Source organism: Amblyomma maculatum, chromosome 7 (genome assembly GCF_055883805.1).
Source record: "Amblyomma maculatum isolate TAMU_Amacu chromosome 7, ASM5588380v1, whole genome shotgun sequence".
Classification (NCBI taxonomy): domain Eukaryota; kingdom Metazoa; phylum Arthropoda; class Arachnida; order Ixodida; family Ixodidae; genus Amblyomma; species Amblyomma maculatum.
The window spans coordinates 30,617,826-30,643,736 of NC_139350.1; the positions used below are offsets into that span (position 1 = coordinate 30,617,826).

At 44.9% G+C, this 25,911-nt stretch overlaps 1 protein-coding gene across 1 annotated transcript in view; it reads left to right on the plus strand.

Moving 5' to 3' along the window:
• Positions 1-18,942, plus strand: part of LOC146182886 (uncharacterized) — a 44,445-nt gene extending 25,503 nt beyond the window's left edge. The window contains exons 4-6 of the mRNA XM_084608966.1: positions 2,390-2,521; positions 10,869-10,968; positions 13,940-18,942. Of these exons, the coding sequence (XP_084465092.1) occupies positions 2,390-2,521; positions 10,869-10,968; positions 13,940-14,757 (1,050 nt within the window). The 3' untranslated portion in view covers positions 14,758-18,942. The remainder of the gene's footprint in view (positions 1-2,389; positions 2,522-10,868; positions 10,969-13,939) is intronic.
• The last annotated feature ends 6,969 nt before the right edge of the window (positions 18,943-25,911 follow it).

Consider the following 25,911-nt stretch of genomic DNA (forward strand, 5'->3'; position numbering starts at 1 on the left):
AGGATTCCGGATAACTGAAAGCCATTCCTTTTACAACTTTGTCACTGCAGCTTGCCGGACAGCCGCTGAATCTGTTTACATTGGCCGTAGAAGCAATTTGTGAGAGAGGTAGAACGGTCGTCTTACTACGCCACAATCAGGAAATCTCACGTTCACTAAAGCGCCAATGAGAAACACGTGTATTTAGGCCGGCCAGAAAATACGTAAACCCGTGTCAGGTGCAACGTGAATGCGAAAAAAAATAAATTGCTGTACGGCCTTCGAAATTAAAAAAGAAATGCTACGTTTATGCTTGTTTCACAAATTAAATTGTATTTTTTTCTTGTTCGACTTTTATATGAAGCCGATAGCAGATTTTCTGACCATGCGGTATTGATTGAGCTGTGAAATGTGATTTTATTAGGTGAAATGGACATGCCACAAACAAATGTTAACAAATTCGAAGAGTATCAACGCAGCGCTCTTAGCACATTTTCATTGGTTGACAAACGAAGAGAGGAAAAAGGACAAGGTCACGGTAATAGGAATTGTTCATGTCTCCTATCTGCTCTTCCTGTTAAGAGAAAAAAGTAAATTGTCTATAACTATGTCAGCGAAAGTAGCTGTACAAACATTGTCTCTGCCCATCACTGAAGATCGTAACGCAGCCCGAACGACGATGGTGGAGCTGCCTTTTCGTTTTCTGTGTTGGGGTTTTTTGTACACAGCGGGGAAAGGCTAGCGTTGCAACATGCGCTGTTAGGTTACTTCGATTTCCAGTTGTCAATAAAGTGACTACAGATGGAGTGCGGCTTTGATCCGAGACTCTCGTGCCATCACTCCTGGGGAACAGAAGGCACAAAGCATCAGATAGCAACCGGGATTTTAAAAATTCGGAATTTTCTATGACTACACAGTAACCAAATACGTAGATACGTGCCTCTGCTTTTCAAAGAACCATGCTTAGGTCACCCGCCACTCATGCTCGTGTGGAAACCCGTAGTAATGAATCTACTTAAAAAAATCTGACGAGTTTGCATAGCCGCCAGTGCAGCCAACAACGCACCACGTTTTGCCAGCCTTGTTTGGCCAGACTTCGTTTCAGTGGACATATTCACACAACTAGCCCAACTTTCTGCTCTCTTGAGGATATATTCACGTGCAACATCATCTAAACCTTAGGATTTCCAATTTCCACACAAACCAACGACACAGCACGCTCCAATGCGCTGGCAATACGCCGGGCCGGCGCATGCCAGCGATTGAGCGATGCGCCGAGAGGCGGCGCTACCCGTTCAGCTGTCCGGTCCCTATGGGTAGTGCTCAAGGTTATGGGTTAGTGGCGTGTTTGTATCATCCATAGTGCTATGGGAGAGTATGCAGGACATCCAAAGTAGACCATTGGCAGAAATCTGTAAGTCAGCTTCTCTGCAAGGCTTGTTTTTCAACCAAACGGTCTCGTTCCCAGACGCCACACTCGCATTATTTGAAGAAGCGAACAGAGGCAAATTTCCTTTTCTAAGTAAACTCTGTAATGTGCAGCTGACTTCAAGATGACTCGGGAAGACACATCGAAAGAGTACAGTGGTTGAAACCACCCCTTCTTATGTAAAAAGAGGATGAAGTGGGTGGACTTGTCCAGCGCCTTGCTGCTCCAGCGTGACTGGTTTCGGCCCATTCGTCAGGCTCCCTCCCTGTCTCACTTACACGAATCGCCAGCATGAATGCACCATTGAAAGACGTCTGCCTCTTTTAGTTTCAAAAAGAATGCGAGAGTGGAGTCTCTGGAACGAGACCTTTTCGTAGGAAAACGAGCCTTTCAGAGAAGGTGACCTACAGATTTCTGCAAATGGTCCATTCTGCGTATTGCACACCGTGCACTCTAGCCGGGGAATTCATGAATTTGTATCGTCCCGAAATTCATATTGATTGAACATGATGCTACTGTATTTGACTAATTTTTCTGAATTTATCAAATATTTGCATGAGCCTATTTATTTGTGGGCTTGTATCCAAGGTACCTTTTGAATTGGTTCAGTCCTGGAAGGTTTAATGTCCCGAAGTGACTCGGGCTTTGAGGGATGCCTTACTGTAGGGCTGTGAGGATTTCTGCTGTCTGGGGTTTTTCAATCTGCACTGACACCACACAGTATATGGGTGCCTTTGGCTGCCGTATCCTTGGTTCAAAAGTCAAGTGTTCTAATTGCCGTTGTGGGGCCTGAGGTACCTTTTACAGATAAGTGGGGGCATCAGAGTTTTGCCCTGAAATTTGAACCTCTTTTGGTTAAGAGCATTGACAGGTGTAGTTAGTCATGGTATTGCCGTTAGCACCTACTTGGCATTGTTAAATAACTCTCTTGCCTTGTTTGTATGCTGTTTCTGTAATGCTGTTTACCCCAACCATGTGTAGGTGACAAAGGAGAAGTTTGTGGCAACAGCAACAATCGAATGCCAGATGCAGTGGATTCAAGACAACCTGTTGCCAAAGCTGCAGAATAAAAGGGAAAAGAACTGTCGAGATATCTACATCGAAATTGTGAAGGTAGGCCCATTTGATTGTTTCTAAGGAGAACATTTTTTTTACTGATTTATGGCATTTTTTACCTTGTGCATGGATTGCCATTGCCTTGAGGACTCCGTGTCGGTGTGTATTCATGGTTGGAGAAACATTTCCTTATGATGAGCCCCAACTGACATATCTCAGCTTTACCCATCTCATGTATTTATTCTGAATGATAAAGAGGGTCATAGTACTGCTTAAGGGGGGACATGGCTCTTAAAGTTACTTTTTCAATTGTTGACCAAATTTGATAAAACCCGGTATTCTGATTCAGTTTCTTGTACTGATTTCAAATATCTAACTATTTTTCCAATTGGCCAATTAGTTCAAAAGATAGATGAAAATAATTGTTCACAATTTGCACAAACAATGAGAAAGTAACCACACTAAAAAAAATTCATATTGACACCTTGCTAGGTACTAGAAAGCATAGTGTATACAATGTTAGGAGCACTTTTTTGATAAAACAAATATTAACAATGTTATAGCATTTCAAAGTCCATCATTCAAATGTGGGTGCCCTACTGTCTGACCTAGAGCAAAATGAAAAAATTTTTTAAACGTAAATTGCAAAATCTACTCCTAACATTGTGTACTTTGCACTTTTAGCTACATGCCACAACAAAAATTATGGTTCTACCTCCATTGAAGGCAGAGATATCGCTTCTTGACATAAGCAAGAAGTCAAGAATCGGTGTTTTGAGAAAAAAGAGATTGGCTCTCTTTTAATCAAAAATGTAGAGAAAATGTTTTAATATTTTCCGATGTAAGTGACTAGAAGGCACCAGGGATGTAGTCACTGACTATGGCCACCCAAATGGCGTTTTTTGAAAGTGTGCTGCATGTCCGCAGTGGTCTTGCACTTGTTTGCAGATGCCACTGCTCGGCAGTGGTCTTTCTCTGCCATGCGCTTCATGCTTGGTGTCCCAGGGTTGAGGTGCAGCTCTTTCAATATTGCTGCAGAGGAGTTTTGACAACCAGCATTAAATCTCATAACAGCCTCAGCCACAGCAGCTTGCACCGTGAACAGTGAGGCATGCTGTTCTTTTCGTTCCAGTGACCATATCAGGGAGTGGAGACATTCATTGGTGTTTTGAGTGCTGCCCCGTTGGCACCGCTCAAGAAGCCTTTCATCAGACAGGCGCTCCTAAATGGGCAACAAGGCCTCACATACGCGCTGAGGCAGATTGTAGTGGAATCTCGATGATACGAATTCCAAGGGAGCACGCAAAATATTCGTATAATCCCGAATTCGTATGATCCAAAACAAGTCAACTTCCACATGGGAATGAATTGAAAATGAATTAAACTTTATTATGGCGAGCTACTTGCGGCCGAAAAAGTCCGTAATGCTTGTCTGCACTTTTTTGCTGTTGATGTCGCGGACAAGCTCCGCCTGAAAGGCATAAAACCGTGCCGCGGTTTCGTCGCTCACGCTGCCGGCACTTACGGTGCGGCGTAGAACGTCCAAAGCGTGAAGAGTATCTGCCGTTGACGGCGGCTGTTCACACTCGTCGTCAGCGTCACCATCGCTGTCAGGCTCACTTTCGCAATCATTCACTTCGTTGACCAAGTCTTCAATAGACCTCACTCAGCCCACGAGTTGCGGCGTTGTCGTCCACGGTAACGAAGTCCTGAGCCGAAGCTTCAGTTTCCAGATTGTCCCAGCCATCAATCGTGAGGTCTTCATCTGGCTCTTGACAATCTCCTGCCGAAGCCGCATCAAGTCCGATGGCAAATCCGCACTTTCTGAAACAGTTCGAGATTGTGCCTGAAGTTACACTATCCCACGACATGGCTAGAAAGTGCAAAGCATCTAAGAGACTGATCCGCAAGTTTGCTTCTTTATGGTCAATTTTCGCCAGCGGACGCCTCACTAGAAGTCCTTTGAAATGATGTTTCACATTTCTAATTATCCCAGCGTCCAGTGGCTGAAGATGGCTGGTAGTGTTCGCCGGCAGGAACCTGACTTTCACGTTAGTGAATGTCATTTCCTTTGGGTGTGCAGAGCACTGGTCCACGAAAAGCAAACTTTTCCGGTTTCTTGATGGCATTTTCCGATCAAGGCTTGTCAAGAACTCATGGAAAAAATCTCCACTCATCCACACCTTTCGGTTACCTTTGTAGAAGACAGGCAAACGCTCCGCCGATGGAAACACCTCGGTTTCTTCGACTTACCGATGACGGTAAGCTGGAGTTTCTCGGATCCATCCGAGTTGCAGCAAAAGAGTACTGTTACTCTCTCCTTGCTTTTCTGGCCGCCCTGGCTTGCCTGGCCTTTTACGCACAAGCTTTTTTCCGGTTGAAGGTTGAAAAAGAGGCCCGCCTCGTCGGCATTAAATATGTCGCGTGGGGCGTACTCCAAAATCAGCGCCGGCAGCGTGTTCAGCCACTCATCTACAGCTGACTGGTCCACTTTCTTGCCTTCCACTCCTTAAACCGGTGCAGCCATCCCCCAGACGCTTGGAAATTTTCAATTCCAAGCGAAAGCGCGACGGTGTCGGTTTTTTCACGTAGCACCTTGCCGTCCACGTTGACGCTGGCCGCTGTCACTTCGCGGAACCAAGTCAGCAAAACCTCTTCCAGCTTGACATGGGTCGCTGTTTTAGCCTGCTTCACATTCGCACCGAAGTGCTGCACATTCTTCAAGATGACATCTCTCTGCCCAACAATGGTGCAGAGTGTCGACGGTGCCAACCCTAGCTCTTTTGCTAAGTCGATACGCTTCTTCTTAGGGTTTTCGTCAACCCTCTTCAGTACTTCAAGCTTTTCCTTAAAAGAAAGGGCTTTATGCTTCCGCGACATTTCGGCAGCAGCGAACACTTGCGTCTTTCTAACGTTTGGACAGTTCACGTCACAGTGAACGACAGAAAGAAACGGAGAACTACTGCAGCGGCAGCCAGCGTCACAGGCCTCCTGGGAACAGCCAGAGAGACTTTTTGATAGACCAATGAGCTGCCAGCGAATGAGTGACGCACACGACTGGGCACGTGCCTCGCCTTGGCCGTCCTTGTCTAGTGCTCGTCGGTTTGCTACGAAAGGGAGGTGGGGATAGGGTGGCTAGTGGGGTGAGGGGGGTTGGAGCGGCCGTGGTGGATACCCTCTCCCCCTGTGAGCTCTTGCGCTGAGCTGCTCGGTGGCTTTGTGCGTTTGTACAACATTCGTTCATATCATTCGCAGCGGGGGGGGTGGAGAGGAGTTAGCGGCGGCCGCGTTGGTTATGTTACCCTCTTGAGGCCAGCCACGCCGGCCCGCTCGCATGCGCGACTGGTTTGCACGTTCGTATCAACCGCGGCGGGTTCAGAAACTCTTCGTATCATCCCGAATTCTATACAATGTAGTCCGTTCAAAGCATTCTTAAAATTCGTATCATCCCGAAATTCGTACCAGCCGTAATCGTATCATCGAGATTCTACTGTGGCGGTGTTTAGGGGGCAAAATGTAGCTCTTGCTGCATTTTGCCTGCACCATGAGTTCGGTCCTGGCGGACAATAGCCGTGGTCTGACACTAAGTCATTTGATGTTATGTGGCGATAAGTGGCCATCAATGCCCTCTTCATTCCTTGCACATCACTCTTCTGGGCCCAGCCATAGTAGCTTGTCAACTTTGCCACTAGGTCTATGGTCAATTTGCTTTTACCACCAAGGCTGTCCAAACCAGGGCCCTTATGTTTTGTGATGAGGTTTCACAAGCTTGTGCCCATCCGTTTCTGTAAATGGTTGATACAGCCATCTTTCTCAACTGAAATGTACCCATACACCTGGGCATCCTGCAGTGCAAGAAAGTGCAGCTGTCACCATCTGAGAGTAGGGTGGTGTATCTTAGGTTGTGCCGTTGCAGTGATCTCTGGAAGAGGGTGAGAGCAGCCTCAGCTTCCATTTCACCAGCCTTCTTGGTGGTGTTTTTCTGGCATGCATGGGTCTCCTTCCAAGCCTTGTATGCCAGGTCATCTTCGCTTGGGGCACACTCGCAACCAGCGCAAAAATTACTCAGGACCACGTAATCGAGAACCAGTCCTGTAAACAGTTCGATGACCGTGCCGATGCCGATATGGGACGAGTGGCCACTCGTCATCCAGGAATTGTCATATGACACAGCAATGTTTCCGGGATTCGCAACCTGCAACTTGTCATATAGATCCCTGACCGATTGCCTGCACAGAGATGTTTGCTTCTCGGCAGCAAGAGCTGCCGCGGGCGCCAGCTTCTTCACGTACCTTTGCCAAGTTTTGTTGTGGAGGCCACGGTGCGAAATGTTCATGGTCGCAAAAACGTCATTGAGAGCCATTTGTCGATTCCGGGTGGCTTGCATCGCGCGCGCAGCAAGGCCCGTTCACAACGAACGGGTTGCACTTCTCTTTTCCGTTCACACGGGGCGAGCTTCACGCCGACGCAACATCACCGCAGCACGCGCACTCGATAATAATCTTTATGGCGAGGCCATATTCACGTTCACCTTTCCCTACCGCCGTATACCTTGCACTTCACAAACGACATCAACGCGTTCATTGAGTTCAAACTGACAACGAAGCCCGTCTCGATGTCCGATGGCGCGGCTGCAACATCGTCAGCGTGAGTGAAAAAATCCATCATTCGCTTGGTGGCCGGTGTTGACGAAAGAACTTGTAGCTTTTCTTGGGTTTCCATTTCTTTCTGTAACAACTCCGTATGCTGCAATATTTCGGTGTTGCGCCGAATGCGGCTTCTGTCCAGAATGCATTCACTCGTCGGCGATCCGGTTAGGCCTAAGTCCACTTCGGTACTGTCCACGGCCTTGGCATCACTTGTGGTGGTGGCGGACTATTCTCGACGTCGTCCGAAGGAGCTGAGCGCTTCTTGAAGTGTAGGCCGATCGTTTCTTCTTTTTGCCAAACTTGTGACTCGTGGCAAACTTTGGCATTGCTTCTGACATCATGCCGCACTCGTCACAACCCTACGACTGAACAAGGAGAGACGCGTCGCCTGCGGAGGAGCAGACGACGGGAACTTTGCACGGCCAATCACAGCGTGCTTTTCAATCGCGTGTGCTAGCTCGACGAACAGAACCGCGCGTTAGGACTTTTTTTATGCTCTGATTTCAAAGTCACCAGTAAGCCGGCGGAGGTACTTGTGGTGGGAAATGTGAAAAGAAAAGCCGCCCTTTCCAATGAGACCAAGATGGCTGCGATCGCGTGTGTAGAAAACGACCTACGCGCCTTGGAAAAAAACGTTGTTTTTGCGCGGATTTCAGCTAACAGTGAGCGCGTCCACATATTGCTATGCATGATGGCTTGCCTAGTTACCAGTGATCAGTGAATCAGATTGAAAAACACGAATCATCGTAAAGAGCACTGAATACTTTATTACAGGGTACATAAATAAGCATGATATGACGTAAGTGTGCTTAAAAAATCTTAAATTGTCTCTCGCTTGAGTGGCAGCTGAAACTTGATAGTCGCTACGAGCATTGCTGGCGGCAGTTCTTTTGCGGGCACAAAACCAATCAGCAACTGGAATAACTGCAGGATGTCTCCAGCCCCAATGTTAAAATCATAGTGTAAACCTTGAAACCCTGCCAGAAATTCTGATGAATCTGCTTCACCTCGAAAGCCATCGTCCTATTGATCGGTGCCATCAGCCACGGACCCACAATCAGGTAATGGCAATACGCTATGGTATAGGCATCAATTGTGATGACGATAGTGCTCAGTTCTTAACCGCACGCAATACACCCCGGCAGATTTAGCCACGCTGGTCCGCTTGCGGCACTAATGACGTTTTTGTGACATTCTCTTCATATTTTATTGTTTATCAAAAATTACGACAAATTACCGTGGTAAACATCTTCCGGGTGCCCAGAAAAGTATCGTTGTAACAATATTTCGCCAATAATCAATCGTTATATATGGTTTATTTTTACATGGTGACAATGGAAAAGCTGATAAATACCAAGAATTTGATCATTGTAAGTGATATATAGTTATATTGTTATAACTGGGGGGGGGGGGGGGACTACACTGTATCACCGCTTCCTGTATCACCGCTATCAAGCTTCCAGCGATAGGGGGCTCTGTCTAGCCAATTCATTATGCTATTTTCGCAAAGACTGTTCATTGGGAAGTACAATGTTGAGAATGTGAAAGTGGTATTAGGTTGCTCTTAATAGAAAGATAATTGTAGCCGCTAAAAGCATCGGCACAGTGTCGAACACTGCTGCATTTTTTTGGATGAGTCTGCAGTGCCTGCACCTAGGCATCTGGAAAGGTGGTTTTCAGCTATGTTCTGCAATTGGATTGCAGACACTACACTACTACTACACATGGGCCAGAAGTCTCGGCGCAGCCCATTTATTGAACTTGTAGGAGGCCTAATGCGCCACGCAGTTTTGAAGGAGGGCTTCTGTGGGAAGATTTCTGTGACAGTGGACTTTCTGAAAACAGTTCATCTTAGTTTGGTGTGAAATTGGTGTGTGTATTGTGCGTGGGTCTTTTATGCACCAATTTGTCTGGATGTCACTGACGGTAGGAGCCACCGAGCCACCTTCCCTTTCATCTGCTTGGTGTCCGTTAGACCGTTATGCTCTAATGCAGTTTCAGGCTTGGGAAAATTTTGTCCCGCATGGGCCAGGAGCTGTGACATACAGTGAAAGCTTATTAATTCGTACCTCGGTAATTTGAATGTTCGGATAATTCGAACTACAATACTTAATCCAGCCAAGCTTCATTGAGATCTTTGACAAAAAAGCCCATTAATTCGAGCGTGAATCGGTTCCGCTACGGATCATTCGAACTATGCGCTGCCGCGTCTAGGTGGCTTGGTACACAGCTAGTGGCCAAAAACCCACCTCCATGAAAGAGCGGTATAGTTAAAGGCTGCGCACGTCCAAATTAGGACAGATGAAACCAGGTAAAGCCACGGTAGAGTGGGTAGAGTCTAAATGGCACCATGACAGTCGCAGTGGCCGACGGCCACGGCGGTGGCTGCCTGCTCTTTCTTCTGTGGAACCTCCAAAACTTGCAACTAAATACTCATTAGTTCGAGCCCTGTTACTTTGAAAATGCAGATAAGTACTCTCTGTGTGGTCCCAGCAAACACCTATGAAAGGGCGGCCGTGATTGAGTGGCAGTAGACAGCGCACGCCCCAGTCGCCCGCGGCAATATAAAGCGAACATAGTGAAAACGAGGCTTGCACAGCCGGACAAGCTCTGGCACTGTGCCAAGTTCGCTTCCCCCACTTGCTTGAGCTAGCATGAAAAAGTTAACACACTATGATGTTATCGCTGCGCCGCATCTTGGCGCACTGCTAAGAAGTATGATGTGGACCGTGATGGCGCAAAACGGAGGGATGCGTAAGGGCTGGCGCCTCCTGTTCCCCCCCCCCCCCCCCTGAATTCTTAGACAAAATTGGGGGTAGGTGGGTTCATTATGTGAGTGGGTTTGTCATGTTAGTAAATAGGTAAATTTACTGTAATGCCAATGGTTGTCAGTTTTTTCGAGGCCATTCGATAATTCCGACGTCGGATAATTCACTCTTTTCCCGGTCCCATGAAGTTCGGATTAGTGAGCTTTTACTGTAACAGCAAAAGAAACAAGCTAGGAACAGTTAGCAGAGATAAGAAAATAAGTCAGTAAAATATAAATATCGATCAGAAAATTGTAGATAGAACGACTCCTCAAGAGTGGAAAGGTGAAAATCTTTGGGCTAGTTCTACTGTAGCGTTTATTTGACAGAACCCAACGCGGCAGGAGAGTGGCTTCCTCTGTGTGGATTCGAGGTCAAAACCTCCACTCAGTGTCAATGGTGTGTGCGTGTTGTGCCACTTCGTCTTCAGAGCTGCCAGCAGATGACGTGTGGCGGTGTTTGACACACGGCTGCAGCCGGCCATGTTCCCTCCTGGAGAAGGGTGTGAAGCTGTTGTCATAGGTACTACTGCTCATTCCTGGAGAAGGGTGTCAAGCTGTTGTCATAGAGACTACAGGAAAGCTAGATAAGGAGAAGAGATGCGTTTCTCTCTTGCTCGGCGTGGTGTAGTTAGTCGCTCGGCTGGTGCTAGGACGGGTAGGAATTAGATACCCAGTGGAAGGCCATTTTTTTCTTAAAGGTTAATTTAAAAGTTAATGAATTTCCTGAATTTTCTTGAATTTGACTATGCTGGATTGGCTTCCAGATTGGATTGTCGACTGTTTGGTTATGAACTGGATTTTGCTCTGACTAGTCTTGTGGATTGTATTGGTTTGGATTTGGATCTGTCTCATCGGATGCACGCCACTGATGAGCTAGTAAAGGCTTTTGCCTTAAACTGTCTTATCCCCACGTGTCTTCAATCGGTTTGCTGCCTTCATCTTCCAGATGTACCTGAAGGTGGCTCGTGGTGTGGTGATGACGACATGGGCCGGCTTCAAGTTTGTGGAAAAGCTCCTGAACTTCTTGGTCCTGTGCAAACAGACAAGTAAGGGCTTGTTTTTTCTTGAACCTTTTTCTTCATTAGTAATATGTTTTCGTTTTGGTGTGACTGAAAGTACAATACGGTAGATTTTTTGTTTCCAAAGCAGAAAAGAAACAAAAGTGAGCGGGGAAGCAGGGTAATAATGTTCACACATGTGAATGCTTAGCACAGAGGCTGCACATTTTCTTGCAGCTAGTGTGACAGCTTGTAATTAATGATACTCACTCTGCCGCAAAATTTTTTGAGCTAACTTCATTAGCATCAGAGGTATCGGCAATTAGAGATGCTGCAAGAATGCGCATGTGAATGCTTAGCACAGAGGCTGCACATTTTCTTGCAGCTAGTGTGACAGCTTGTAATTAATGATACTCACTCTGCCGCAAAATTTTTTGAGCTAACTTCATTAGCATCAGAGGTATCGGCAATTAGAGATGTTGCAAGAATGCGCATGTGAATGCTTAGCACAGAGGCTGCACATTTTCTTGCAGCTAGTGTGACAGCTTGTAATTAATGATACTCACTCCGCCGCAAAATTTTTTGAGCTAACTTCATTAGCATCAGAGGTATCGGCAATTAGAGATGTTGCAAGAATGCGCATGTGAATGCTTAGCACAGAGGCTGCACATTTTCTTGCAGCTAGTGTGACAGCTTGTAATTAATGATACTCACTCTGCCGCAAAATTTTTTGAGCTAACTTCATTAGCATCAGAGGTATCGGCAATTAGAGGTGTTGCAAGAATGCGCATGTGAATGCTTAGCACAGAGGCTGCACATTTTCTTGCAGCTAGTGTGACAGCTTGTAATTAATGATACTCACTCCGCCGCAAAATTTTTTGAGCTAACTTCATTAGCATCAGAGGTATCGGCAATTAGAGATGTTGCAAGAATGCGCATGTGAATGCTTAGCACAGAGGCTGCACATTTTCTTGCAGCTAGTGTGACAGCTTGTAATTAATGATACTCACTCTGCCGCAAAATTTTTTGAGCTAACTTCATTAGCATCAGCGGTTTTGGCAATTAGAGATGCTCTTCCTCTCTCTCCTCAACTGATACGTTTCAAGCCAGCAGAAAAATATTAAGGAAAGGGGTCAGGGACCGTGCCATCCCATGGGCACCATGGGCACGTCATCGGTTGACGTTTTGTTGGCCAATTTCTGGCTGTCTCGTCTGTTTGGCAAATGTGCAGTTCGGGAAGAAGCCCACACCCAAGCACAGGATGCATCTGCGATGTCTACAATAACAGACACTGGGCTTGAAAGGCAATAGCCACCAGCAGAAAGATGCGAAATTGGTGAATCAGAACCATGTGCGCAACGACATTGGCTTTGCTTGCACGCACCCAAAGGGGTCGCGTGGCAACATGAACAGATGGCTTTTGCAGCTATTGGATGTTTTACTGTTATGGCTTGCAGTGACATACATTCGCTATTATAATTGCTGTACTTGTGACATATATACCTTGATTTCCAAGAGGCAGGTTGAGGAAAAGGCCTTTCTTAGGAACCGAGAACCATCTGCACAGTTCAGCTGCTGTAAACATCTTTTCTCCACACTGACAAACAGGCTTTATAAATAGGGTAATTCGTTTTGGGCTTTATATTTTTTCAAATCCGGGGATAAAAAATTTGGCGTTATTTTTCGACTTGATAATAGGGGAGAAATTGGGTTTTTTGTGAACACTTGGAAATTCAGGTTTTATCGCATTAAATTCACAAAATGATTCGATTTGCCCCATTCGGTAGGCAAAAATTAGGGTTCGTTGTGGACTGCTTTCAAGAAAGTATTTTATAATTCGGCATGTGTTTTTCGAATGTACTCCACTGAGTCTGTGGCTACAGTTATAATGTCTTCGTCTTTCCCTGTCAGGAGAGCCTTGCCGACTCCCCTCTACTGTGTAGCTGTTCGAAGGATTAACTTTGTCAATTGCTTTGCCTCATTTTAGGCATTTCATAGTCCTTTTAACAGGAACGCTGGTGCCAATGGCGTGCTTGCTGTGCTCTTGAGCATCAGAAAGGATTGTAGTAGCTTGAACCAGAACACTGTAAAACATACTTTACACTGAAGTGCTATGGAGAAAGCGGGACCTTCAGGTCGACAGCAGTTTGGTGAGCTTAAGATGAAAAATGCCTAGCTCCTCTCACACCGCAGCTAACCCTTAGACATACACATTACGCACTTGCAACCTGCGAGTTCTTAAGGATGGGTGTTGAGCATGTCTGCTTGATCTCTCTCAATTGGCCAGGATCCTTTGCTATCACAAAACTGTTGGATTGTGCCCTGATAACAGTAAACATCAGTTCATAGGCGATATCCCCATTGTCGTGTTGTGCACTCTGCGAGCTGTGACTGTGTGCTTGTAAATGAATCTCAGCAGTAAACACATCTGCATGAATGCCTTTCTCATGCATTTATTTGTATACTAATTTTTGTTAATTTTGATGAATTTTTTGCTGACGCAAACTTTTTGTGACCCCAAGAGATTTATATTGCAGAGATTCTGCTGTGTTTTTGTGCTGAGGAGCGTGTATTCCGTTGATACAAGTGAGCTGTATTTTCTCTTCAGTGCTCCTTGGGGTACACAATGGTAAAATCAACACCTAATAGCATTGGGGTTTTTCAAATAAATTTTCTTCATTTGAAAACGGTGCTAATAAAGGCGCCATTCTGCAGAAAAATCTGCGCTGTTAGCTTTGTGAGGGAAAAACCGCGAGCATGGTAGTACTCGGGTGATATGGCTTGGCACTGATTGATTGGCATATTCTATGAGGTCATGAGATAACATAACTGGCAGGGGCTGCCACGCTGCTCCTAGGCCACGCAGGCATCGCTTGATTAATTTGGGCCTTTGTGTAATGTCAGGTGGCCTGTCACATAATGTGGTGGCTTAGGGCTGTGTGTTACAAGTTGTGTGAGGTAACAAATGCATGCAGATTTGCTAGTACTTAATGCCAGTTTTCTTTTTTTGGCACTGCAGAAGAGGGCCAATTGAAGACAGCTGTTGATGGCATACCTCCCGTTGTGACGAAATTCATGCCGATCTTCGCCAGGAATGAGAAGCAAGCTTCTATCATTTCTGCTCTACTTAACAAGGTCATCTTTGCAGTGCCTAATACCAAGCGCTCTGGTCGTAGATCCGGCGTTGCTTCTACTGACACTCGCAGAGTGGATGCAGCTACTGCTGAGGACAGAGCAGTTGCATCTGGATCCAAGCGCCCTCTGTGTCATGATCAGGAATCCCCCATTCCTTCAAAGCGCGCTTCTATATTGGTCAGAGCTGCATCTAAGTGCCTCATGAGTCCTGACCAAGCATCACCTATTCCTTCAACGCGCCTCTCTAAGATAGGCACAGCTACTCCTGACGAAGCAGAAATTGCATTGAAGTACCACCTGCGTCCTGAACGGGCATCCCTCATTCGTGCAAAGCATGCTTCTACTCGGGCGTCAAAGGTCCCGCGCCTTCGCCGCAAGCCAAGGGGCGCTTCTAATCTGGGCACAACCGCTGGTGACACAGCAGATGCATCATCCCGCCTGCACCTTGGTAGTGAATCCAGCATTTGTTCAACAGACACTTCCAGACTTCATCTAACCGATGATGACGTGGAAGATGCACCAAAGTTCCTGCTGCCTGTTAGTCAGTCCAGCGTTGGTTCAAGCCCCACGTTTAAACTCTACTCGGCCGCATGGGGGAGCACACATGTTGCATCAGCATCCCCAAGCCCTGCTCGTACACCTCGTAGGAGTGCTTCAAAAAAAGACTTGCAACTTCCGTCGAGCAGTGCATCCTCAGGTTAAATCTCTTCTCTGCCCTGTCAACTTTGCCATCCACCATCTGCAGAATGTTGTTACACATTTACCCATGATGTGAGTGATGTTTTGCAAATTGTCAAGTTAAACGTTGCCTCGAGTTGATTTTCTTCCCTGCCCCATCAGTTTTCCCATATACGATGAAGATGCCTAAGATGTCAGTAATTATGTGTGAATTTTCATGATCACAGTTTCGTTTTTACTCTGTGTGTGTACAGAGGACATTTGCTGCTCATTTCTGATCACATTTTCCTGTCAATAATTTTGTCTGGCAATTTTGGAGGTCAGTTTTTTTGTTTTTTTTTTGCTGTGTGTGGACAGGGCATAAGCTGCCCAAAAGCTCATCATGTTTTTATCGCCAACAATTTTCCTATTAATTTTATTGTTTGCAAATGTTTGAAGTCGGCTATTTTTTTTTGCTATGTGTTTGGACAGGATATATGCTGCACAAATCGCAGATATTTATCTCGAAAAATTTTGCTCTGTTTCTTTTTGCGAGTTTTTGAAGTCAGCCTTTTATTTTAGCTATGTGTGGACAGGGCATATGCTGCACAAAACGCTCGTGTTTTTATCGCCAACAATTTTCCTCTTAACTTTATTGTTTGCAAATGTTTGAAGTCAGCTTTTTATTTTTGCTATGTATGTGGACAGGATATATGCTGCACAAATCGCTGATATTTTTATCTCGAAAAATTTTGCTCTCAATTTTTTTTTTGCGAGTTTTTGAAGTCAGCCTTTTATTTTAGCTATGTGTGGACAGGACATATGCTGCACAAAACGCTCGTGTTTTTATCGCCAACAATTTTCCTCTTAACTTTATTGTTTGCAAATGTTTGAAGTCAGCTTTTTATTTTTGCTATGTGTGTGGACAGGATATATGCTGCACAAATCGCTGATATTTTTATCTCGAAAAATTTTGCTCTCAATTTTTTTTTTTGCGAGTTTTTGAAGTCAGCCTTTTATTTTAGCTATGTGTGGACAGGACATATGCTGCACAAAACGCTCGTGTTTTTATCGCCAACAATTTTCCTCTTAACTTTATTGTTTGCAAATGTTTGAAGTCAGCTTTTTATTTTTGCTATGTGTGTGGACAGGATATATGCTGCACAAATCGCTGATATTTTTATCTCGAAAAATTTTGCTCTCAATTTTTTTTTGCGAGTTTTTGAAGTCAGCCTTTTATTTTAGCTATGTGTGGACAGGACATATGCTGCACAAAACGCTCGTGTTTTTATCGCCAACAATTTTCCTCTTAACTTTATTGTTTGCAAATGTTTGAAGTCAGCTTTTTATTTTTGCTATGTGTGTGGACAGGATATATGCTGCACAAATCGCTGATATTTTTATCTCGAAAAATTTTGCTCTCAATTTTTTTTTTGCGAGTTTTTGAAGTCAGCCTTTTATTTTAGCTATGTGTGACAGGACATATGCTGCACAAAACGCTCGTGTTTTTATCGCCAACAATTTTCCTCTTAACTTTATTGTTTGCAAATGTTTGAAGTCAGCTTTTTATTTTTGCTATGTGTGTGGACAGGATATATGCTGCACAAATCGCTGATATTTTTATCTCGAAAAATTTTGCTCTCAATTTTTTTTTTGCGAGTTTTTGAAGTCAGCCTTTTATTTTAGCTATGTGTGGACAGGACATATGCTGCACAAAACGCTCGTGTTTTTATCGCCAACAATTTTCCTCTTAACTTTATTGTTTGCAAATGTTTGAAGTCAGCTTTTTATTTTTGCTATGTGTGTGGACAGGATATATGCTGCACAAATCGCTGATATTTTTATCTCGAAAAATTTTGCTCTCAAAATTTTTTTTGCGAGTTTTTGAAGTCAGCCTTTTATTTTAGCTATGTGTGGACAGGACATATGCTGCACAAAACGCTGGTGTTTTTATCGCCAACAATTTTCCTCTTAACTTTATTGTTTGCAAATGTTTGAAGTCAGCTTTTTATTTTTGCTATGTGTGTGGACTGGATATATGCTGCACAAATCGCTGATATTTTTATCTCGAAAAATTTTGCTCTCAATTTTTTTTTTGCGAGTTTTTGAAGTCAGCCTTTTATTTTAGCTATGTGTGGACAGGACATATGCTGCACAAAACGCTCATGTTTTTATCGCCAACAATTTTCCTCTTAATTTTATTGTTTGCAAATGTTTGAAGTCAGCTTTTTATTTGTGCTATGTGTGTAGACAGGATATATGCTGCACAAATCTCTGATGTTTTTATCGAATAATTTTGCTCTCAACTTTTTTTGCGAGTTTTTGAAGTCAGCTTTTTATTTTAGCTATGTGTGTGGACAGGGCATATGCTGCACAAAACGCTCAGTTTTTATTGCCAACAATTTTCTTCTTAATAATTTTATTGTTTGCAAATTTTTTTAGTCAGCTTTTTATTTTTGCTGTGTGTGTGGACAGGATATATGCTGCACAAATAGCTGATTATGTTTTTATTGGCTATAATTTTCCTCTCAATTTTGTTTGCGAATTTTTGAAGCTAGCTTTTTATTTTTGCTGTGTATGTGGAGAGGATATATGCTGCACAGATGCTGATCATGTCACCAATAATTTTCCTCTCAATAATTTTGTTCGCGAATTTTTATAGTCAGCCTTTTATTTTTGCTCTGTGTGTGAACAGGATATAGGCCGCACGAAACACTGGTCGTGCTTTATCGCCATTAATTTTAATTAACATGGTGTTTTTTTATTTTGTAGTGTTCAAAACGTGGTTTTAGAAATTCAGGTAGAAGCTTGGACTGCTCCGCTAGAGTGAGTAGATTCGACTAATTTGGGTGGTGTATTACCTTTGGGGCGCATTCCTTCCATCTACATTCTGTAGCTGATGATGTGGAAGATACACCAAAGTTCCTGCTCCCTTTTTGGGAATTCGGTATTAGTTCAAGCCCCACATTTAAATCGGAAGCATCCACTGGTGGGAACACACCTCCTGCATCAGCGTGCCTGAGCCCTGCTCATACACCTAGTAGGAGTGTTTCGAAAAAGACTTGCAACTTGCACTGCCAGCACTGCTTGCTAAAGGTAAATATCTCTCTTTTCTGCACTGCCAACACCATCCATCAGCAGAATGTCATTACGCATTTACCTATGATATGAGTGATTTTTTGCAAATTGTCAAGTTCATTTCCTTGAGTTTATTTTCTTCCCTGCCTCATCAGTTTTCCCATCCACCATCTACAGGATATTACACATGTGCCTAAGATGTAATTTTGTGTTAGTTTTTGTGTTCACTGTTTTATTTTTGCTCTGTGTGTGCTCAGAGGACGTTTTCCACTCATTTCTGACCACGTTTTCCTCTCAATAATTTTGTTTGCGAATTTGGAAGTCAGCTTTTTATTTTTGCTGTGTGTGTGGACAGGATGTATGCTGCACAAATCGCTGATCCATGTTTTTGTCGCCAGTAATTTTAATTAACTTGGTGTTTTTGTTCTTTTGTGTTCAAAGTGTGGTTTTAAATACTCTGGTCAGAATTCGGACTGCTCCGCTAGAGTAAGCAGCTTCGACTAATTTGAGTGGTGTATTATCCTCGGGGTGCATTCCTTGCATCTGCATTCTGTAGCAGATGATGTGGAAGACAAACCAAAGTTCCTGCTCTTCGTTGGGGAATTCAGCATTAGTTCAAGCCCCACTTTTAAACTGGACTTGGCCACTGGTGGGAGCACACCTTTTCCATCAGCATCCCCAAGCCCTGCTCGTACACCCCCGTAGGAGTTCTTAGGAAAAGACTTGCGACTTGCACTGCCAGCAGTGCTTCCTAAAGTTAAATATCTCTTCTCTGCGCTGTCAACTTAGCCATCCATCATCTTCAGAATGTTATTACACATGTGTTATGATGTGAGTGATCTTTTGCAAATTGTCAAGTTAAAAGTTTCCTCAAGTTGATTCTCTTCTCCGCCTCATCAGTCTTCCCATCCATCTGCAGGATGTTATTACACATGTGCCTAAGAAGTAATTGTGTGCGTGTTTTCATATTCACTGTTTAGTTTTTACCGTATGTGGAGAGGACCTTTGCTACTAAGTTCTGATTACGTTTTCCTCTCAGTAATTTCATTCTTTGCTAATGTTTGAATCCAGCATTTTGTTTTTGCTGTGTGTGTGCAAGGTATGTACTGCACAAATTGCTGATCATATTGTTATAGCCAATAATTTTAATAAAATGATGTTATTCTGCAGTGTTCAAAACAATTGGTGTTTCTGGTCAAAGTTTGGGCAGCTCTACTAGAGCGAGTGGATTCGACCAAATATGTATGGTATGTCTTCAAGGCGCATTCCTTTCATGGGCATTCTCATAGCAGACCGTGTGAAGGGGAAATTTACGGAGAACTGGGTGCTTTGAAAAGTGTGGGGGCTCTATTCATCTTTTCCCGAAGAAGGGATCTAAAGCTTATATGCACCCTGCAGCGTAGTTTCACAAAAGTGGTCGCGCCATCTAGCAACTAAATAAAAAAGCTTGAAGGCGCTCCTGCGCACTGGCTGTGCTTTTCTGGCACTGCATGACTTGTGCTTTTTGGGTCACCTTTAGTACCAGAAAGTTGTGTCCAACTTTGTAAGTGCTAGTGGTGCACTCGTTTGTCCAGTTAAGGGCCTAGTGGCATAAAACACTAACTGCTCATTACCAAAGTTAAGACAAAAAAAAAAAGGGCACAGCTTGGCCAAACGGATGCACCACTAGCATGTGGCGGTTGCTTTGAGGCTTTGAGGTGTTAGTTCCCTGTCAGGAACATTGAGGGCGTATTACTGCACGATCAAAGGCTACCGCAGTCTCAAACTGTCTCCATGTGTGAGGCTGTACAGTTCTCCATTGAAGCTTTTTGAAGAAGACACGAAGGTAAAAATGGGATGATCACAGTGCAACGAGTCGAGAAACTGCTGCCTGTAAATAAAAACGTAACCCAATTAAGGAACTAAGAACGAGGTTTATTATTTGAGTTATAATAAAAAAAAATTATCCTTCTGACCGTAAGGGTTCTTTGCATTGGGCAGTCGATGAGATGGGTCAGTTCACTGTTCGTCAATGCTTTCAGTTTCTTTAAAATTCCTCTTAGAACTGCACGGATAGTCTTGCCAAAATAGCGCAGCAGAACTCTTGGCGCTAGTTTGCAATAATGTGCTCTCTAAACATATATTTCTCAGTGGACGTTACTACTCTACTCGTAGACGTGCTGGTAGCAAATTGGGAAGAATCGTAGGTTGGTTTGTGGTGTTTAACGTCCCAAAGCGACTCGGGACGCCGTGGTGAAGGACTCCGGAAATTTTAACCACCTGGGGGTCTTTAACGTGCACTGACATCACACAGCACACGGACGCCACTCCGTTTCGCCTCCAACGAAACGCAGCCGCCGAGGCCGGGATTCGATCCCGCTTCCTTGGGCAAAGTAGTCGAGCGCCGTAACCACTGCGCCACCCCGGCGGGGCGGGAAGAATACCTGTTTACCAGGATCCGCCCACCGCTTAGCCGTAATTTTGTTTGCCTCGATTTTTCATGTGATGGTTCATGGTTAACGCCAGCGCACAAGCGCTCTGGGTTTGTCGCAGTCGGGCCCGTTTCTTGTCCGCTGTCCTCTCAGCGCTCTTCACGTGAAATATAGCGCTTGCTCTGCTTTCATTGGTAGGAATGAATTGTCGGTGCACCAGCGTAGTGCGTGTGAATTTTGTGATGTGCCCTGCTGCAGTGGGTCACTGGTTAGGTTGCTCGGCTACTGAACCCAGAGACTCGGATTCATTACTGGACACGTTTTGATGGAAGCGAAACTCTGCACGGCCATGTGGTGTGTAGTGCGACGTAACATAACCCCAGGTAGTCGAAATTGCCCCCCTTCCCCTCTTCCCGGACGGATGCATGGAATATAGGAGTGCCTCCTTTGAAATGGAGTGGTAGCAGTAGCTATCATGCTCATTTTTCTCCCTGTATCTTATTGCTTTAGATTGGTTAACTAAACCATCATTCTATTCACTGAATTTTTCTTTTTATATTACATTATGTCACTTTTCTGCTTTTGAGCCACCAATCTTCCAGTCGCTTTTTGCTAGCTTCCACCGCCGGTTTATTCACCCGGCCACTGGCATCTCTAAACCCCAGAGCTTCAGGAACAGTGACTGCGCCTGCATCAACTTCCGGATGGATACCATTACATTCGAGTATAATAGGGTCAATTGTTTCACTGGAGGTACCACATACAGCACATGCGTCATCTTCATTGTTAAATTTCTTTTTGTAGCTGCGTGTTCTAAGGCACCCTGATCTAGCTTCAAAAACTAGGGCACTGCCTCTTGAGTTAACAAAAAGCTTCCTTCCTGATCTGCCTTTTCCACTTTCGGTATTATTCCACACTCTTTCTTTTCCATCGAATTTATCCAATTTTTACCTCCTGTGTTTTTCACCTGTTGCTTAACGCTCTTCATTTTTCCGTCCTTGTGACTAGCATACTTACTAGTTAGTTTCCTAGTTCTTTTCCTCCATTGTGAGTCAACGCTTTAGCTGCCCATCTGTTACTGTCCAATTTCCTCAGGCGTTCCTCATATAATATTTTACTCTGAGCAATTCCCGTACTTCGAAAGATGCCCAGCCCATATCTCCCTGTACCGCCTCATTTGTGGTTTTTCCAGTTTTGCCGTGGGTACCTAGTGCTAATCGTCCAATGGCCCCGTTTTATTTCTAATGTCGACTGTACCTCTGTACCCATTGCCGAACCACGGCCGGTCTCGAGGGAGAGCGCGCTTCTATTCTCTTACAGCCTCTCCAATGGGGCCTGTTTCCACCACCCGCCGCGCCTCGGTGGGGTCGCCACCGCCCCACTGCTGCGCCTCTACTACCGCCGTTCACGCGCAAGGGAAACGCGCGCTCGCTCTTCGTTCCGCCCGCCTCAGTTGTAACCGGCAGGTCCTGACATTTCACCCCTTATGGTTTGTACAAAGACGCCGTAATCACCGTCTAAGATTTATCGTGTACGAGGAATAAAATAGTCAACACCGCTCACGCGCGCGCGCGCCTTCGTCAATTCGGCCGAGCGCGGTCGAATGAAGCTGGTACACTTCAACATTTTTTGCCCCCAACTTTCGTACAGAAATAAATTATCAGGCTATGCAGTGCTCTTTCGAAAGCTGTAAGCAAGTGTAGCGTGACGTGACGTGAGTGCATGGCAAACTGTTGGCTGGAGATTCTGTCAACCGCTTCTGTTTTAGTTTAGAGCAAAAGAGGCACCGGCGAAAATTCATGGCGTGTCTCAGATTCAGAGTAAGGAACAAAATTTACGCATATAGTTAAAATTGCAGTTGTCTAGTGGAGTGAGCTGTTCTAGCTTCGTTCAAAACAAATCAGTCGGTTGAAAGACAGAATATGTATATGTAGTCTTGCGACTACTTTTAATCAAGGAAATGGGCATGAACGGTTATGCCTAATTGAAAAGAGCGGCACGCAATAAAAAAATGTCCTTCAAAATTATGCATTGTACTACATATTCATCAAAACGTGACCTGCGGCTAAAAAATTCAGTCTCAATCTTCCTGGCTGGTTTGTTCATATAGGGAGGTGGCCTGCAATTCCTGTCGGTCACTTTCTTGGCATAACTGACAAGAAGGATTCTGATAAATTTTTGAGATATCAAAGAAGCGGACCTTATTGGCTGTTGTTAATTCCTTCAGGACAACTCAGCAATGGCGAATTCTCAACTGCGCTGCTTGAATTAAGATTTGAAGTACTTCGAGAGCATTTGTGTGTGGTAGAGACGAGTTTTCTTTCTCTTTTTTTTAATGAAACCTTGTCCAATAGGGCAACAAACTCTGGTTTCGGATAATGCAGTCCACTAAAATTCTTGTCCTCGTAGAAGAGTGCACATGGGGCTGCTTTTTTCGCTAGTTTCAAGAAAGAGCGCAGCGTCACAGCCGAGATCACTGATTAACTTATCAATGTATCCATCGGCGTAAGCTAAACAAGAATATGTGACAGTGATGAGATGACATGAGATGCCACGACAATTCCTTCTTTTCCTCGGTTACTGATTGTGGCCGGCCAGAAATGATTTCTTCGGCATCGACGAAAACTGCCCTGATTTTGTTCCAAGATGCTTTCATAATAAGCATAATATCATGTAAAATTTCATTAAAACAGCATTTATTTGCAAAATAAAATAATGTTTAAATACAACACATTTGCTAATATATAAATGATAATAACATTGAAAACCCAACCTTACAGTCTTTGCCTTGACTGTTATATTAAAACTTTATATCATGTAAGCATTATGCAACTTATATTACATTTTTATGAAATTCGTTTCATCTTCGGTGCTATATATAGATGGTTACGAATCTAACACTGAGACTGTTTTGCTGTTGCAGACAATTTGCTGTAATGTTAGCCTTGAAGAAGCTTCGATGTGATCACTGCTCATTCACTATTTTTTTTTTTTGCTATAGGGGAGAAAACCTGGGCCAGGGGGCGCTGCGCCGCTCTGTGCGTCAGCGCCCTCCATGGAGACCCCGTCAAAACCTCCGCGCAGAGCGGCCGCGTCGTCTGCTCCCCGCCGCATAGGGGAGAAAACCTGGGCCAGGGGTCGTTGCGCCGCTCTGTGCGTCAGCGCCCTCCATGGAGATCCCGTCAAAACCTCCGCGCAGTGCGGCCGCGTCGTCTGCTCCCCGCCGCATAGAAAAGCATGCTGTCGTCTGCTCCGCGCTGCTTTCCAGCACGTGTTTGCGCGCGCGCGCTCGGTTGTTTCTCTCCTCCTCCGGCCGCATTCTGGCTGGCCGCCGTCGCGCTCTAACAAAGGGGGCAAGAAAAAAAAAAAGAATGAAAAAGTGACTCGTGAAAGTGTTTTTCTCTCTTCTCTCTTTCGTGTTTAAACGATGGTTGTCAGTTTCTTTTTTAGGTATCTCGCACCTCTGTTTGTAACTGGCGGTGCCGCAGCAGCCATCGCGGAACTAAGTCGGCCTCAAGAAACAGATATATGTCATTAATGCCATCACTCGGCGCTTATAAAGGGAAAACACATACGTCAATCGTTCTATCCTCATACGCGATCCTGCTTCGGGAGCTCAAAACTGCGCATTCGCTAGAGGAGATAACTGAACTAGGAATTGCACAGCGGAGCTGTGGAATTAAGATGACAAAGGTTTACTTGAAGAGATGTCCCCGTCTGCATGAAAGGTCGTCAGGCATTTCCTAGCTCTGCGTCTCGCGGAGAGAGGAAACTGCCGAAAAAATGGCATGCCTCGGCTTCTCGTCAGTGATCCAGGTCGTTAAGAAACCTCTCATCGTTAAAGGTAGGTAAGTCATTGATTTCGGATGGCAGCGCCACAGCAGCGAACTTCCCCTGACTGCTGTCAGCAGGAACCAAAGGGTAAGGCGGCATGCTTTGTGCCTTCGTAGGGAACGCGTCCTAAACGCGCCGAAAACAGCCACTACGGCGCCGGCAGCATCGCCTAAAACGTCTGTCCCCAAAGAGTTGAATGGGCCCCTTTCAAGTGAGCAGTCACAGATGGAAAGGAAGCTCCCCAACCAGCGCCCGGAGCACTCGTCGCTGTGTATACGCGTATCAATACTCAACAAGAAGGCTGGACCCTTCATTCTCTGAACAGCATGGAAGAGACATCAAGAGGTGCCGCCTCAAGTCCTTCAAAATACCTGTCGCTTGCCTCTGCCTTCTAGTACTAAATTCGCGATCATGTTTTTTTTTTGTCTGAGCCTGCCAACAAGCGCTCTTTGAAAACAATATCCGCAGCGATCAATTAGTTATAATTTCTCACTTTCGAAAGCACCGATAAAAAGCGTGCCTCCAGCCAGCCTCTATGTCAGCCGGGGCACAGAAAAAAGCAAAAATAAGGAACACCACTGGCAAAGAGCGCCGGCTTTGCGTTCACAGACGCACGACCATCCCCCCTCGTCCTCACTCTCCTTCTCCCGCTCCGCGTGCACGTGCGGCTGCCTGTAGCACGCGCTCCCGAGCGAGCGGGCTGCGCAGACTCCGCAGACAGCCGCGCGCAGCGCGGGCGCGGATGCGCGTAGGTTTTGTAGTTCCTCTCCGCTCCGCTGGAAACCGAGCGCTTTCTAGTGGCGCGAACGGAAGGAAAATGGGCGCCTCTTGCCACGGCCGCTCTCGAGGGAGAGAGCGCGCGCTCTTTCTTACGGCCTTCTTAATCGCCGCGTGAACAATGGGAACTTTTCTCCTTGAGTCATGCTCTCCGCCGCCGCAAGGGGCGCGACCTGCTCACTGTTCGCTCCGCATCTGCTTCAGTGGCGGCGGGTGGCTTTTGCCTGGTTTCGCGCTGTCGCCCGCGGGTTTCGTGGTGAGTGCAGCCCCTAAATGAAAAATTACAGAAGGTAGATGCTGCAGCGGCATCTTGTCAGCGTGCTACGCACGTGAATGGAGTCTTTATATTAAAAAACACTGTCGCTCAGCAAACGCTCGACAAGCATATGACATGTATTGCGGCATGGTATCTAATTTTGTTCATTTTAATCTTAATTTTTTCCCAAGCTTGTACAAGAAGATGAATAAAAAAGTGAATGAGCAGTGATCACATCGAAGCTTCTTCAAGGCAAACATAACAGCAACAATGGCAAAACCGTCTTTCAGCGCTAGATGAGAAGCCATCGAGGTAACACCGAAGATGAAAATAATTTTATAAAAATGTAATGTAAGGTACAATGCTTACATGACATAAAGCATTAGTATAACGTCAGAGTAAACGCTTTTAAGTTTTGTTTTCAATTTTGCTATAATTTATAGACCAGCAAATGTTTTATGTTGTATTATAAACATTATTTTAATTTTGCAAATAAACGTTGGTTTAACGAAATGTTTACATGATATCATGATTATTTCATGAAAACAACATGAAATCTTTTTCAAGCACTAATTCCTAGCAATATTTTCATTCTTTTTCTACTATGTTTTTGAACTAATAGTTCCTTGTAACTATCTGTGCAGTAATGCCTGCCTTAGAGAGCAATCGCTGCCCCATTATTTTGGTAGAATGCTTTGCTTATTACACATGCGCCACTGTTACTCAAGGGACACTCCTCAATAATGGATATAAAAGCTTTTCTCTGTGCTATTTATTCAGATGTGACTATAGGAGTTGTATGTCGCGCTGTATTGCGCGCCTAGGCACCTAGTGTCGACACCG